Source organism: Doryrhamphus excisus, linkage group LG3, assembly GCF_037039965.1.
Source record: "Doryrhamphus excisus strain RoL-2023G ecotype Guam linkage group LG3, RoL_Dexc_Guam_v1.1, whole genome shotgun sequence".
Lineage (NCBI taxonomy): Eukaryota > Metazoa > Chordata > Actinopteri > Syngnathiformes > Syngnathidae > Doryrhamphus > Doryrhamphus excisus.
The window spans coordinates 18,734,462-18,748,666 of record NC_136359.1 but is presented as its reverse complement, the minus strand read 5'-3'; the positions used below and the strand labels follow the sequence as shown (position 1 = coordinate 18,748,666).

Below are 14,205 nucleotides of genomic sequence, written 5' to 3'. Positions count from 1 at the left end.
CTGTATTATTTGTTACTGGTTTTGTTGGTGCAATAGATATGTTCTAACAATCAATAATTAAGAAAAGAGAAATGGATGCTGGAGTTGTGCAAACTGCTGCATTGGCCCTTTGCACTGTACATTGGCAGCAAGCATTCAGATCTTTAAATAGGCTGCTATTTTGATGCAAAAGCACAACAGCAGCTCCCCAAGTGTTGGAGGGTTAGATTTGATACAGGGGTCCGATGCTCTCACAACACAAGGGGAAGCTGCAGTGAGTGTATCTGAGTTTTGTCAAAGACTGTGGTGACTGCACACTTGGAAATAAGAGCCAGGAAAGATTTTTTTTCCAAGTCCAAGGACCACTTGAATTCAGCACTGGAAAAGATGTCGTATACAAACAAACTTCCTGCATCCTGGAATGACAGACCCACTCCTAGGAAGGTGGAAATTGACCTCAGTTCCCCTGGTTTAGCCGTGTTTGAGTTGGAACGACTCTTGTTTACTGGAAAAGCCATCATCAGCCATGCTGATGAAGTGTGGCCAAGGATCTACATTGGTGATCAGTAAGTATAGCTCCGTAGCATGTCTTTAAAAATGTGAACATTATACTTGCCTGTCCTAGTGTGTTCTTTAGAATTGACTTTATTCACAAATAAAGAAAATGTTTCATTGAGTCCACACACATGCATAAATTATATTTAAGTGCTCAACAAGTAATTCTAGACCCCTCAAGTTACATTCCACATTGACAGCTGAGCCATGTGAGATTTTCCACCAATGGCCTGGCTTTAAGTCTGTTAGACATTTCCCACTAGTCCAAAGTGAAAAGTGAACTACTCTTTGTTTGGAAACACCTACAAATCTTCATATGAACAGCTCTGCCTACACAGTGAACAGCTTTGTGTTTTCCATAGACACAGTGCGGAGAACCAGAATGATCTATTCAAGCATGGAATCACTCATATCCTGAATGCAGCTCACAGTGAACGTCGAGGATGTCCTGAGATCTATCAGGGATTACAGATTACCTATATGGGTATAGAGGCTCATGATTCATGTGGCTTTGACATGAGCGTGAACTTCGAGGCAGCTGCCAATTTTATCCACAGGGCTCTTAACAAGGGAGGTGAGAATGGCCAAAGACGCCAACAGTTAAAATGATTAAATAACATTTAAAGTAACATCTTAACCTGCTTTCATTTGTGTCTTGTGTTTCTTAAGGCAAAGTATTGGTACATTGCCATGTAGGAGTGAGCCGTTCTGCCACCTTGGTCCTTGCATACTTAATGCTGAAGCAGAAACTCACCCTTGTGGAGGCTATTTGTGCTGTGAAAGAGAACAGGGGGGTCATACCAAACCGTGGTTTCCTCCGACAACTTATCCATCTAGACGGGCAACTTTTTGGCAAACATTGCCGAAGATAGTAAAAGCTTTCCCAGGAACGTGCCCATGCCGCCTGTCTGCCATTTCTTTCAGCACACACCTGTTGACAATTTGCGTCTGGCCAGGTTGAGTGTGGAACGTCCTCGTTGCCAGATTCAGTCCAGGGTGTACCCCGCCTCTCGCCTGAAGACAGCTGGGATAGGCTCCAGCACCCCCACAACCCCCATGAGGATAAGCGGTAGAAAATTAATGAATGAATGAATGTTTTATCATTAATCAGCCATAAATCTTTAGATTAATTGATTGTCAAGACATATTATTTTATAAACAACGCTTGTATATTTTACAGATGTTATGCATGCACACATTGCTTCTATTTTTTTTTTGTTGTCAGAGTCAGCAAACATTACATGGAGTCATAATGAGACATGGTGGCTACAGAATGCAATCAGAACAGTACATTCACCTAAAGTTCACTAGATCAAGTTGGAGTGAAGAGGATATACAATAGGAAAGTATGTATTTAGCAAAACTTTAACGTAATAAATGTCTTGAGAAATATGAAAGGTTTTGAAATGAAATGTGCAAATTTTTTGTCTGTGTGAGGAAAAAGTGATTGAGCCAATTAACGCAAATGTAAGTGTTCTGCATGATGATCCCCATTCTGCCTCTACTATTCTATGCAAATATAGGAGGGGCCAAAGAGTAACATTAAGCAGGTCAATAAAGATGGGGTCATCCCACTCACAAAGTTATATAAAGAAGACACTCCTCTGTCCTGCCTGCCTTGTTGCTGGCTGTGGTTTTTGAGACAAGAGAACCAGCAAAGGATTGGTAAGTTATTCAGATATCTGGTTGTCTTTTTCTAGTTCCTAAACCTATGAAATTACATATGTTTGAATAATTGTGTTAATTGCCTAACAATCAATTGAAGCTTCTCTTTGTGAAGTTATGAAGTTAGTCAAGACTAAACAAGTACAAAATATACTTCACTGAACTCATTTGGCACCGTGATAATCTATCTGAAGTTGTAATGATGATAATTACAAAAATTTCAGTTTTAACCATCCATTGCTGGAGCCTATCCCAGCTGAGAGGTGGGGTACACCCTGGACTGGTCGGCCAGCCAATCACAGGGCACATATAGACAAACAACCATTCACACTCACATTTATACCTATGGACAATTTGGAGTCGCCAATTAACCTAGCATGTTTTTGGAATGTGGGAGGAAACGGGGAGAACATGCAAACTCCACACAGAGATAGCTGAGGGTGGGATTGAACTCAGGTCTCCTAGCTGTGATGTCTGCACTCTAACCACTCGTGCAGCCCACAATTTCATATTTTCTGTGAAAATGTTCCATTTGAAAATGAATGGCCATAATAGGCATGAGCATAGTCATGGTATCAGATGAACAATCAATATAACATTAACATTAACTAAATAGTCAATAAATACTGGAAGTAAATATAAATACACACAAGTCATCTACCATTACTGCAAGGAATGAGTACACTCGTGAGGATAACCGGTATAGAAAATGGATGGATGGCTGCAGCAGTGTATTACGGGAGTTAGTAATAGAATTACAGGGCCTATGACTACACACATTCTGGTGAATCAATTGCAAGATGTATAGCTCAGCTTGTAGAGTGCTTGGTTTTAATTCTGGAGGTCCTAAAATCAAGTCCAGAAGTCCCCAACCACTTTAAATGGTATTGTTAAAAATCAGATGAAAGTCACTGTAATATAATCGCTGCCAGCTATCAACTATTTAGCAGCAGGGGTTGAACAGGGAAGACGGTAGACTTTTCCAAATGATAATTTTGATTTTGTATTGCAAAGGCACACATTCTTAACAATGACAGAATGTTGTCCAGTACTGAAGTGTTTGCGAAGCACATGTAAACCAAAAGGGGGGAGGGCGATAACTACACAGAACCCATACATACATATAATTAATACATACACATGTCATGGTGTCAGGTAAATAGAAATAGAAGTGAATGTATGTAAAAGGTGCTTGTGCTTTTTGGGCCCAGAAAAGGTACCAGTAGCTACCTTCTAGTTCAATATTTAGTCATGCAATAATGTACATTGTACCCTGAGGGGTACAGCGTATATGCGATTTGACAGTGTATGTTTGATTGTTGATTGAGAAATCAGGGTGAAGGGCCTTCAACATGGCTAACGGGTTTGTGGACTATGTTGTGTATTTTCTTCAGCAAACATTGTGAAAGCAGAAGATCAATGATCGTTTAAACTTTTGTCACAGTCCACCATGATGCATGCAGCCCTGGGTGTGTGGATCTTATCAGCATTGGTCTGTGTGGGAAGAGGCCACCACCATGAAGGTCACACTGAAGACAGCCACGCACAGGTGACTTTAGCAAACAAGGAGTTTGCCTTCCATCTGTACAGGAGATTGGCAGGTCACGCTACCACACAAGGCAAGAACGTCTTCTACTCCCCGAGTAGCGTGTCCGTCGCCTTGGCTGCATTGTCGGTTGGAGCCCGGGGAGAGACCCACCAACAACTGTTCACTGGTCTGGGTTACAACAGCACCCAAGTTACGCAGACAGATGTGAATCAGGCCTTCAATATGCTCCTCAAAAGGCAAGATCAGTCACCGGACATCAGCGAAGGGACCGCTGTCTTCCTGGATAACACCTTCGAGCCAAAACCTGAGTTCATGAAGGTTTTGAAAGAGTCCTTTTATACAGATGGATTCAATGTCGACTTCCATGCAACAGACAGTGTTAGTACCATCAATAAGTACGTAGCAGATAAGACGCATGGCAAGATTGATAAATTGGTGGAGAAACTGGATCCAAGCACGATAATGTATCTCATCAGCTACATCTACTTCAAAGGTATACCGCAATACTAGTTTTGTGCAGCTTATTCCATTTGCTCTCCAACTTACTGTTGTCTGATTTCTGCTCATCCCTGTCACACAGGAAAGTGGGACACTCCATTCGATCCTAAGCTCACAAAAGAGGACACTTTCCATGTTGATGAGAATACTAAGGTACAAAGCAAAGTTATGATGTCGGGATATGAGACATGCTCTGCAAGTTCATTTTCTATTGTTTCCCAGGTTTCTGTCCAGATGATGAATAATGAGGATAGGTTTGATGTCTATCATGACCTGGCAGTCAACACAACAATCCTCCGCCTTCCTTTCAACAGCTCTTATTCCATGCTCCTGTTGTTGCCCGAACACATGGCGGAACTAGAGAAGGAAATTTGTCCACAACATATTGCTAAATGGTCAAAATGGATGAAATCCAGGTTTGAGGAAGTCAAATTACAATTTGTAATTTGTAATACAGAAGATGGGCAGGTAACTGTTTACCTGTTTTTTTTTTTGTTTTTTTTTTAGGAAATATGATGTATTTGTTCCAAAATTATCCATCAAGACCTCCTATTCTCTGAATGACATGCTGGTTGAAATGGGAATGTCTCACATGTTTGATGGCCGAGCAGATTTGAGTGGAATTTCAGAAGGGCAGAAACTCAAAGTCTCCGAGGTACACATCCATTATCTACTCTTTATTCAAATTCATCCATCTCACTCTGCTTCCATTTTACTCCAGGTTGTGCACCAAGCTGCCCTTGATGTGGATGAAGCTGGAGCCACTGCCGCAGCTGCAACAGGCATTGGCATCACTTTGATGTCTTTCCAACACATCCCTGTGTTGAAGTTCAACCGTCCATTCATGGTTCTCATCACTGAAAACACCACAGACGACATCCTTTTTATGGGAAAGATAATCAACCCAACCGTGTGATGGACACCTATTGGTGCATCATAATAAAATAAAGAAAGAATGTCATCCTGTGGTCTTTATGATTAACTTGAATTAATTTAAGTTTTTTGTTCAATACTATGTGTATACATACAGTAGATATAGATATACTGTAGATATTGGTATGGAGAAATAGATCCAGGGGAACCTTACTGATGTTTTCGGCTAACAATTTACGCAAAATTTTGCTCCAGTTTGTGTACACTGAATGTGAATGAATGTTTGATGGCGGTCAGAGAGGCCATGGGCACAAATTGGCAGCCACGTTTCTGTCAGTCTACACAAGGGCAGCTGTGTGTACAGATGTACATTACCACCACCAGTGTGTGTGACTGAGGAGTGAATTAATAATGGGTTCACTTAATTGTGAAGCGCTTTGGGTGCCTTGAAAAGTGATGTATAAAATATAATCCTTTATTATTATTAAACTGTGTTGGTTATTGTACAATATGATATGCGTAACAAACTTATATTTTACTTGTTGGTACATATACAGTATGTGTATACAATATAAGTATATGATGTTAATTCATTTGTTAATTGATTTATCAATTTCATTCAATCATTTGCAGTAGAATGGTTTGCATTGTTTTCTGCATGTAAAACAAAATTCTGTAAAATGTATTTTCAGTTTTCATACATTTTGTGTTTTGATTAAGAAATCAAAAAATTGCATACATGTGTGTGTATGTATGGATAATTTAAGTATTTACATGTCACTTTTCTTCCCTTATCCAGTGGATGTCCTAACAGCCGCTGAACAGGCATACAGACGCGTTGTCCTGTTTGCCACATCGCATGCTGTACACACGAAAAAATACAACCCTCGCGCCAAACCACAGAACTACAGCACACAATTCCCACAATGCAATTTTCCACTTAAAGTGCCAGGCTCGGCTTTTAACATACGTACAATGCAACGTTTATTTCGGTCATTTAATACATTTCAACATCATCATCACTTGTCGTTATGAATTCAACTGATCATCCACGGAAATTAAGTGGCTCTACGCTACATTGTGTGGTACTACACTTCGGGAGTACTGGCCACTGTCCTGTTTATTAAAAACTACCAGTGTTATAAATCACACGTTTTTTTAAATCATACATGCCTGTCTTTGTCGTTGGAAAAACAGAAAAAATTACATGGCTGGCCTTATAGACTCTTTGTTGGCACAATTAACTGCTGCACAATGTGCCGAGTACATGTTCATAATGCAATGTTGTCGATTCTACTCACCGTCATGGCGGCCAAACCCACGCAGTGCGTACTACGGAAGTAACAACAGAACAGGCCTGTCTTTTTAGTGTCCTTGCTAGTGAGGTAGGCACAAACATGGCGGAAACAACACAGCAGGCACAGTTGGCTGGAGAATATTTTCACAAAGAAAGAAAAACGTTCACCCCTGAGGAAGAATCCAGGCTAGAAAGACAACATTTTTGGAGGATAATCGACTCTTTTAGATTTTACAGGTGCAAATAAATATTACTGTAAAATACGCTTTCATACAAACGTTGGCCGCCGACTAACAGCGTGTTGTACGTAAAACTCTTAAATGAAAAGTGTACATTAACATCTGTTAATTTACAGTAGCCTCCTGTACTTGTTATTTGATAATTTGCCTGCTGTTTAATCGCTCAACTGAATTTATATCGTATTGTTTAATATGAGAGGGTTATAAACACGTTTGAAGTTTTCGAAGAATGCACATTTGTAGATTTTCATTGTATGGATTGTGACATTTTTCATTTAGTATGTGGATTTTGCAGTCATCACAGCATAAAATAGAGCTCTCTGTTTTGACATACACATTTACAGAAAGTCTGTTGATCTTATTGCTACCCCCTGTAGGTCCCATGTCCAGGAGCAAGTCAATCGAGCTGAGCGTCAGTTTCTTCGACTACCTCAACGCCACCAAGACTTACTGCCATCCGTACTGTCCAACCTGGCCTGCATTCGCCAATGTGCAGACCATAATCATGAAGTCCTGCAGGCCATAGTGCAGCACAGCATCCACATGTTTGAGAACATTGAGTATGGAGAGAGGGTAAGGCTTGTGTTGTATTGCAAATATATTTTCTTTGTACTAGTGAGGGATAGGCTTCCCTCTGGTTACTCCAGCTTCTGTCTACTGTCCAGAAGGATGAAAATCATTTAGCCATGAATGGTTATGTTTCTTTACAGTATGTGTCAACTTTGTGAGCTATTCACATTTTACACATTTTTAAGTGAGCTAGGAGAGGGTCCAGCTTTGCAAACTGATGCGCTGTACACATGTTTTTATGTCCTATTCAGGAGGATCAGAGAAAGGTGCAGCCTTCCTCAACATTTGACATGGACAAGCTGAAGTCCACCATAAAGCAGTTTGTCAGAGACTGGAGTGAGGCGGGTCAGGCTGAGCGGGACTCATGCTACCAGCCCATCATCCGGGAGATCCAAAGACTATTCCCAAGTGACCAATAGTAAGAAGCACTCATGCTCACACATATCTGCCAAAAAACAACAAATTCTGTTTAAAAGTGATGTCAATTACTACTGTGTAGTGTGTACATGTTATTACAGTATATTTGCCATAATTGTGGTCTTTTATACTAGTGAGTGTTTCCCATGTGCTATGTGGGTTTTATTATGTTAGTGATGTGTCCAAGGTTAGCGTGTTGGTTCCGGGAGCTGGTCTTGGTCGGCTAGCCTGGGAAATTGCTCGTCTGGGTTATATATGCCAGGGCAACGAATGGAGCTTCTTCATGCTTTTCTCTTCCAACTTTGTTCTCAACAGGTAGATCATGAACTGACATAAATCCTACAAAGGTTTATTTGTTGATTACTCCCCTGTAACCATCATTATTTTGGACTGTTTGATTCAGGTGTGAAAAGGTGAATTGTCTGACATTGTACCCCTGGATTCACCAGCTTAGCAACAATAAGAAGTCGTCAGATCAAACACGGCCAGTCAGATTTCCTGATGTCAACCCTCAGGGCTTACCACAAAATTCGGACTTCTCCATGGTAGCAGGTGACTTTCTGGAAGTCTACTCTGATGCAGGTTAGTAAAAAAAAAAGCTGGGTTCTACAGATACTTTGAATTATTTAAGTATTTGACAGCACACCTATCAGCTTTTCATTTGACTAGCGTTACAAACCATAATGCTTAAATTGCACGTTTGTGTTAGATTCTTGGGACTGTGTGGCGACCTGCTTCTTTATCGACACAGCCCATAACATCATACAGTATGTGGAGACTATCTGGAAGATTCTTAAGCCTGGAGGAGTGTGGATCAATTTAGGTGAGTCTGTAACAGTTGTATTACATTGCTCTTGTACGCACCTCAATAGCAGGAATTCCCAACCACTCTGCTGCCACATTTATGAGAGATAATTGGGTGATGGCTGGATAGATAGATAGATAGATACTTAATTCATCTCCAAGCGAAATTTACATGGGAGATGATCCAATTTCACTTAATATGTAAACAAATTATTTAACTTTGATACATAAAATGAATGAAATGCTGTCATCGTGAGGAGGCTGAACGTTCATACTCGGCGGACCGCTCTCACTATAAACACTAAACCGCCTCCTACCGAACAAAGGTTGAAATGGCGATAAACACCTGCAAAGGTTGGCAGCACATCGGAGAGTGAATGAAAGCTAGGGGTTAGCTTCCTTAAGCATGCTAGTGTGATTGCATGTGTGACTCGGGCTAGATGAGTCTATCTTCACTGCTTTAATTTAAAGGGTGTTTCACAATGCGGGATGACAGCACACAGAGGACATACTACAGGCCTTCAAAATAAATGTCATAAAAAATATGTAGATATACATTTGGAATTTCATAGGTGACTATATCTTCTTTAATCACAAGCACAGGCATTAGTTTGTTGAGGATTTAGTAGCAATGTGTGCTGGGGCTGACATCCCATTAGAAAAGTCATCCAGTTTTTTCCCCAAACATGATGCTTGGTGTTTCCAGCATCAGTGAGTGACTTGTGGCAGCTTTTTCCATTGGAGGCCAGCCGATACGCCGTGATAATGTCCAAGCAGAAGCTATAGTAATTCTATACTTGTTACATTTGGAAGAGCACCAACTTCATAACACACCTCAGAAATAGAAGAGATCTGTGTTGACAATTTAGGACATGGTCGCTATATTTAGCGAGTAGAGGTGTGCTTTAAATGTGAAAGACAGGAAGTGTAGTATCCAGCCAGTAGTCCAGCTATCCATTTGTTATTCCGCTTGTCCTCACTAGGGTTGCGGGTGGGGAGAGTGTTTCAATAATATTTCATTTTTCCCTCAGGACCTTTGTTGTACCATTTTGAGAACATGGCCAATGAGCAATCAGTTGAACTCAGCTATGAAGACATCAGAGCGGCAATGGTGCAGTTTGGCTTCCACATAGAGGTGAGTCAATTATTTACATGCGTCCATTCACTTTGTGCTTTTCAAATAGTAAAATAATTATTGGTTGTGCTGCAGGTGGAGAATGAATCTGTACGTACCACCTACACAGAGAATGAGCGCTCCATGTTAAGATACGTTTATGACTGTGTATTTTTTGTGGCCCGGAAACCGTATTCTAAATGTCAAGATGATGACCAGCAACACAGTTCACCTCCAGCTGCCAAATCACCACGTCAAGACAGCTCAGGCTGTACTACGTGAGTGTCATTTATTTTCAAATTACTGTAAAATTTCATGCAAATGAGAAAAAAAATTGTCAAGAAAATGAGATTGAAGGAAAAAAAAACAATTAAACACAATTACAGCAATTTTTTGGTTCTATTTTTAGTAATAAGTCACCAAAAATGTAATCAACTCAGGAGGGAGACACAATAAGTAACTGAAGTGTTAATGCATATATTCAGTGTTTAAATTGTGCTCGACAGCTGCTTTTAAAACTGATTTGAGCACTTGCATTAAGTGATAAATTTTCCAATGAAAACAACTTTGTAGAATCAGATTGCTTCTTAAAAATAACAATTGTACAAATCTACAAAACTATCAATCAGCTATGAGTGGAGCAGCTCTAAAATGCTCACTGTGAGAACTGTACAACATTATCATGCTGAAGTGTTTTGCCATAGAGGTGAGCTGTGCATCGGCATTGTTAAACCTTGGTAAACCTCCCTCTATAATGACATCACTACTGAGGAATGATTAGTACATGAAGAATGTGTCTGAGTGAATAACGGGAAGCAGATATTTGCTTTATTCCAATGCAGTGTAACAATGGTGTTCTATTTGCATGGATCATCACTGACAAATGTAATCAAAGCTTGTTGCAGCTTTTCAGGAATAAAGTGTTTTAACATGTTTTTTTTAATATATTTGAATAAAACTCCAAACCAGCTGACACTGGGGCTTGCTTGAGGGGCGCGGTTGGCAGTACCTCCCTTGGTCTGTCCTGGGTCGCGGGCACCTCGCAGGGGGGGGGGGGGGGGCGTTCAGCGGTCTCCAGGCAGTGGGGTCCATGCTGCTGGTGGCCTGAAGTCTGCGATGGTGGCTTGGGGTTGCTGTGCTGTGGTGGCAGCTGTGGGGACCGGACTGTGTGTTGGGATGGGGCCTGATCTCGCTCATGGGGACGGGGGCCTGGGTGGCGTGTTCACACACACGCATTCACACATATGAGCACACTTACGCACACCTATATGAATATGCACACCTCCATATGCACACTCACAGCACATGGGTGCTTGTCTACACAATCTACCATCTTATCCTTGATGTCTTTATGCTATTGGTATGCTATTATTACGGTAATAATGATGTCAAGCATTGATATTTTAATTACTGCAAATCTATCGCTGTAATTCTGTTTACTATCACGGTTCATGTCTTCAACAGCAGCAGGTGTATGCCAGATTACTCATCGTTCACTACAGTTTGGCCTTCAATACCATCATCCCGGACATTCTAAACACAAAGCTGGACACACTCGGCCTCCCCCTCTCACATGCAGCTGGATTATGGACTTTTTGACCATCCATTCTACTTTATGTAGAATTACAATAAATGGCATTCTGATCCTGAGACGTACCTAAGTGGAAAGGCGTTTTAAAGAGGCATGCACTTTCCGTCACCGGAAATACGAGCTTTGTGGGCGGAGTCAAGCTCTGGTGCGATGCTTCCATTGGCCATTAATAACTGGCGCAAACAGTTCACTTCCGCGGTCTAATGTTTTGCGAATTGATTTGCCGGACAGTAAGTGTGGTTTGGTGCTATTGTAATTTCATGGCGAAGAGACACGCCGAGGACATTTTATTTTTCAAACCACCCGCGAAGAGAAGCTTCCGATCTCTTTGTCAGGTTGACCAGCAGTTTGAGAGCATAGGTATTCACGAGGACTTGAGCCCAACGTGCACACAAGCTTCGTCGGATGGTCATAGCAGAAAAAGGTCGTGTTGCTTAGGGAATCCAGATGTGAAAGACGAAAGAATAATGTATCCCAACAAGACCACACAACTTGACTCTCGAGACAAAAATACGTCACGTGCGCAGACGTCTAGAACTGTCTCTATCACGCCGTCATGTTCCAGGAAACGGCGTCGACAAGAGGTAGCTGATTTAAAGACTGCACTGGCAACAATGAATGATCAAGTAAGTCGTTTTAAGATGGTGTTCATCTGCGTTGCACCTATTGAGCAAGTGCAATTGTACAACTGCACCACCAGATGTCAGCCTTTACCTCTTGTAACGCGAATACATCCAATGCTATATCAGTGTTTCAGACAGGACAACGACAACGACAACGACAGATAAGCACTGTTTTGGACAATAATAATTACAAAGTGATGCTACAGCATTGTGTTTTATCCCACACCCACCCACCCCACCTAAGTGAACGACTAAACATTTTCTATTTTTTTATGAGAACATATGTGTGTCTTATCACAATCTCCTTCTGCTTTGTTTTTTTTTTCAGGCAGATACTGATCCTGAGTTTTGCGCTTACAACTCTTTTCAGTTCTGGAGGGCCCCTTTGCCTGAGGTGGACTTTTCACTGCTGGATGAGTCCAGTGGACAGAGCCAAACAAAACACAATTCAGATGTCAAAAACTCTTCTGAGCCAATGGAGACCTGAAAATGAAGAATGGCAGAGAGAGGATAAAAGGATAGTTCCAGCGAGGTTATAATTGCACATAGAGACAAACGGTCTGCTAGCATCTCATGACTCAAATGTGAAAATGCTGCAACTGTAGATCACAGTGATTAGCACATTTGCCAGCTATTTTATCCATCTCCATCTCTAGATACGTCACATATGGGCTGTGTGCATGCTATGTTGTTGTATAAATGAGAGATTAATTCCTTTGTTTCCACCCTCGGCCATCTCTGTGTTTGCATGTTCTCCCCGTGCATGCGTGGGTTTTCTCCGGGTACTTCGGTTTCCTCCCACATTCCAAAAACATGCTAGGTTAATTGGCGACCCCAAATTGTCCATAGGTATGAATGTGAGTGTGAATGGTTGTTTGTCTATATGTGCCCTGTGATTGGCTGGTGACCAGTCCAGGGTGTACCCCGCCTCTTGCCTGAAGTCAGCTGGGATAGGCTCCAGCATATCCGCGACCCTCGTGAGGAAAAGCGGTAGAAAATGAATGAATGAATGAATTAATTCCTTTGTTGTTTTGTAGTTATTATTAATATGTCGGTAATTTTTTTTTACCAGTCAGAGCAAATTTTCCCATCACCTAATTTACAATAAACTATTTTATTTTTATTACTTTAAATGTGATATTTTAGTAATGCATGTGTGTGTAGTATCCTTAGACTTTTTTTATAATCAAAAAGCTGCTTTTTGGCCATAAATAGTTTATCATTTGTCTAGCATGTTTTACCCATGACAAAATCAAAACGGGCACTTTTTTTCAGGGTTTGGCTGGTCCTGCGACTTATACTCCGAGCAACATATATACTATATATTGCTTGTGTTTTTGCACACTGACAGCCACGAGAGGGCGCTCTTGGCTTGCGTGCCAGTATCAGCTATTCCTGTCACTCCTGTACCAGTGAAAATTGACAAGGTAAACATCAACTGAGAAGGATGGAACACCTAATGCTCCCCAGAAGAATATCATTTTCTGCACATTACAAGCTGCAAGTAAACTATTTATGTTTTGTTGTTTTAAACCAATACTACACCGAGCATTAACTTTTCCAAACTCAAAAATAAAAGCACAGCTTAGCTCCAATGCGTAGTTTTGCCTTTTGGTAGTGGCCTGAGGTACTGTGTGCGCAGCACTGATGCATGGTCCTGTGTTAAAAAGTGATTGCCACGAAACCTAATAACTGGTGGGGCTACCAGCAACAACTGTAATCAAGCATTTGCGGTAACTTCCTTTGAGTCTCTTGCAGCGCTGTGTAGGAATTTTGGCCCACTCATCGTTGCAGAATTGTTGTAATTGAGCCACATTGGAGGGTTTTCGAGCACAAACCACCTTTTTAAGGTCATGTCACAGCATCTCAATAGGAATGCGGTCGGGCCTTTGACTAGGCCACTTCAAACACTTCATTTTGTTTTTCTTCAGCCATTCAGAGGTGGTCTTGGGGATCATTAAGATGTTGTCTGGCAAAATTGAGACAAGCTTTAATATTCTTTTTGTTCAGCGGTGGTTGTCGTCTTGGAACTCTCTCATTCAGGTCATTTTTGTCCAGTGTTTTTCTTATGGTGCAATCACGAACACTGACCTTAACTGAGGCAAGTGAGGACTATCCCTAGCTCAGATAGCTTATTAAGTTAGATCATGATCATCTTTATAAAGGCAAAATGATTTGATGCAATTATTATTTGATTGTACAAGTGTATAGCTATAACAATGTGGCTGTGTGTTCTGCTGTGGGAGCAAGACGAGAACTTTGGAGAGAGAAAGATAAGTTGTTCGAAGGCGTAACTCTTGCAGTATTTGAAAAACTCTTTGCCCTTTGGAACTCTAATAGCTGATAAAGAAATACCTTAGGGCATCGGTCCTATTTAAACAAACGTAATATACCCGTCTTAAGATAAAGCATTCCCATAGCCATGGTAAGT

The 14,205-nt window shown here is 41.1% G+C and overlaps 3 protein-coding genes across 4 annotated transcripts; all 3 read left to right on the top strand.

The window, feature by feature from the left end:
- The first annotated feature begins 254 nt into the window (after positions 1-254).
- LOC131128310 (dual specificity protein phosphatase 26-like) lies at positions 255-2,130 on the top strand. 2 transcript variants are annotated; one of them, XR_013627205.1, is made up of 4 exons: positions 255-545; positions 897-1,108; positions 1,204-1,603; positions 2,058-2,130. XR_013627205.1 is itself a non-coding variant. In XM_058071024.2 (3 exons), exons 1-3 carry the CDS (start codon positions 367-369, stop codon positions 1,404-1,406), a joined length of 594 nt encoding a protein of 197 aa, XP_057927007.2. In that variant the 5' UTR covers positions 255-366; the 3' UTR covers positions 1,407-1,966. The 2 variants fall into 2 exon arrangements, 1 of the variants encoding a protein (XP_057927007.2); XM_058071024.2 differs by lacking the exon at positions 2,058-2,130 and having other exon boundaries at positions 1,204-1,966.
- Positions 2,131-2,176: 46 nt separating this feature from the next.
- LOC131128308 (serpin A3-5-like) lies at positions 2,177-5,207 on the top strand. The gene is made up of 6 exons (XM_058071022.2): positions 2,177-2,199; positions 3,644-4,241; positions 4,329-4,399; positions 4,469-4,662; positions 4,754-4,901; positions 4,968-5,207. The coding sequence occupies exons 2-6, from the start codon at positions 3,650-3,652 to the stop codon at positions 5,160-5,162; spliced, it is 1,200 nt and encodes a 399-aa protein (XP_057927005.2). The 5' UTR covers positions 2,177-2,199; positions 3,644-3,649; the 3' UTR covers positions 5,163-5,207.
- A 147-nt stretch (positions 5,208-5,354) lies between these two features.
- On the top strand, positions 5,355-10,533 carry carnmt1 (carnosine N-methyltransferase 1). The gene is made up of 8 exons (XM_058071021.2): positions 5,355-6,653; positions 7,033-7,228; positions 7,477-7,643; positions 7,817-7,957; positions 8,046-8,224; positions 8,352-8,465; positions 9,478-9,581; positions 9,657-10,533. Exons 1-8 carry the CDS (start codon positions 6,517-6,519, stop codon positions 9,840-9,842), a joined length of 1,224 nt encoding a protein of 407 aa, XP_057927004.2. The 5' UTR covers positions 5,355-6,516; the 3' UTR covers positions 9,843-10,533.
- The last annotated feature ends 3,672 nt before the right edge of the window (positions 10,534-14,205 follow it).

Bases quoted from the DNA above. Each gene is read 5' to 3' on its own strand.
- LOC131128310 (XM_058071024.2), top strand. From the start codon at position 367: ATGTCGTATACAAACAAACTTCCTGCATCCTGGAATGACAGACCCACT. The intron at 546-896 runs GTAAGTATAGCT...TGTTTTCCATAG, and splicing joins AGGATCTACATTGGTGATCA to ACACAGTGCGGAGAACCAGA. The intron at 1,109-1,203 runs GTGAGAATGGCC...GTGTTTCTTAAG, and splicing joins CAGGGCTCTTAACAAGGGAG to GCAAAGTATTGGTACATTGC.
- LOC131128308 (XM_058071022.2), top strand. From the start codon at position 3,650: ATGATGCATGCAGCCCTGGGTGTGTGGATCTTATCAGCATTGGTCTGT. The intron at 4,242-4,328 runs GTATACCGCAAT...CCTGTCACACAG, and splicing joins CAGCTACATCTACTTCAAAG to GAAAGTGGGACACTCCATTC. The intron at 4,902-4,967 runs GTACACATCCAT...ATTTTACTCCAG, and splicing joins AGAAACTCAAAGTCTCCGAG to GTTGTGCACCAAGCTGCCCT.
- carnmt1 (XM_058071021.2), top strand. From the start codon at position 6,517: ATGGCGGAAACAACACAGCAGGCACAGTTGGCTGGAGAATATTTTCAC. The intron at 7,958-8,045 runs GTAGATCATGAA...TGTTTGATTCAG, and splicing joins TCCAACTTTGTTCTCAACAG to GTGTGAAAAGGTGAATTGTC. The intron at 9,582-9,656 runs GTGAGTCAATTA...GTTGTGCTGCAG, and splicing joins AGTTTGGCTTCCACATAGAG to GTGGAGAATGAATCTGTACG.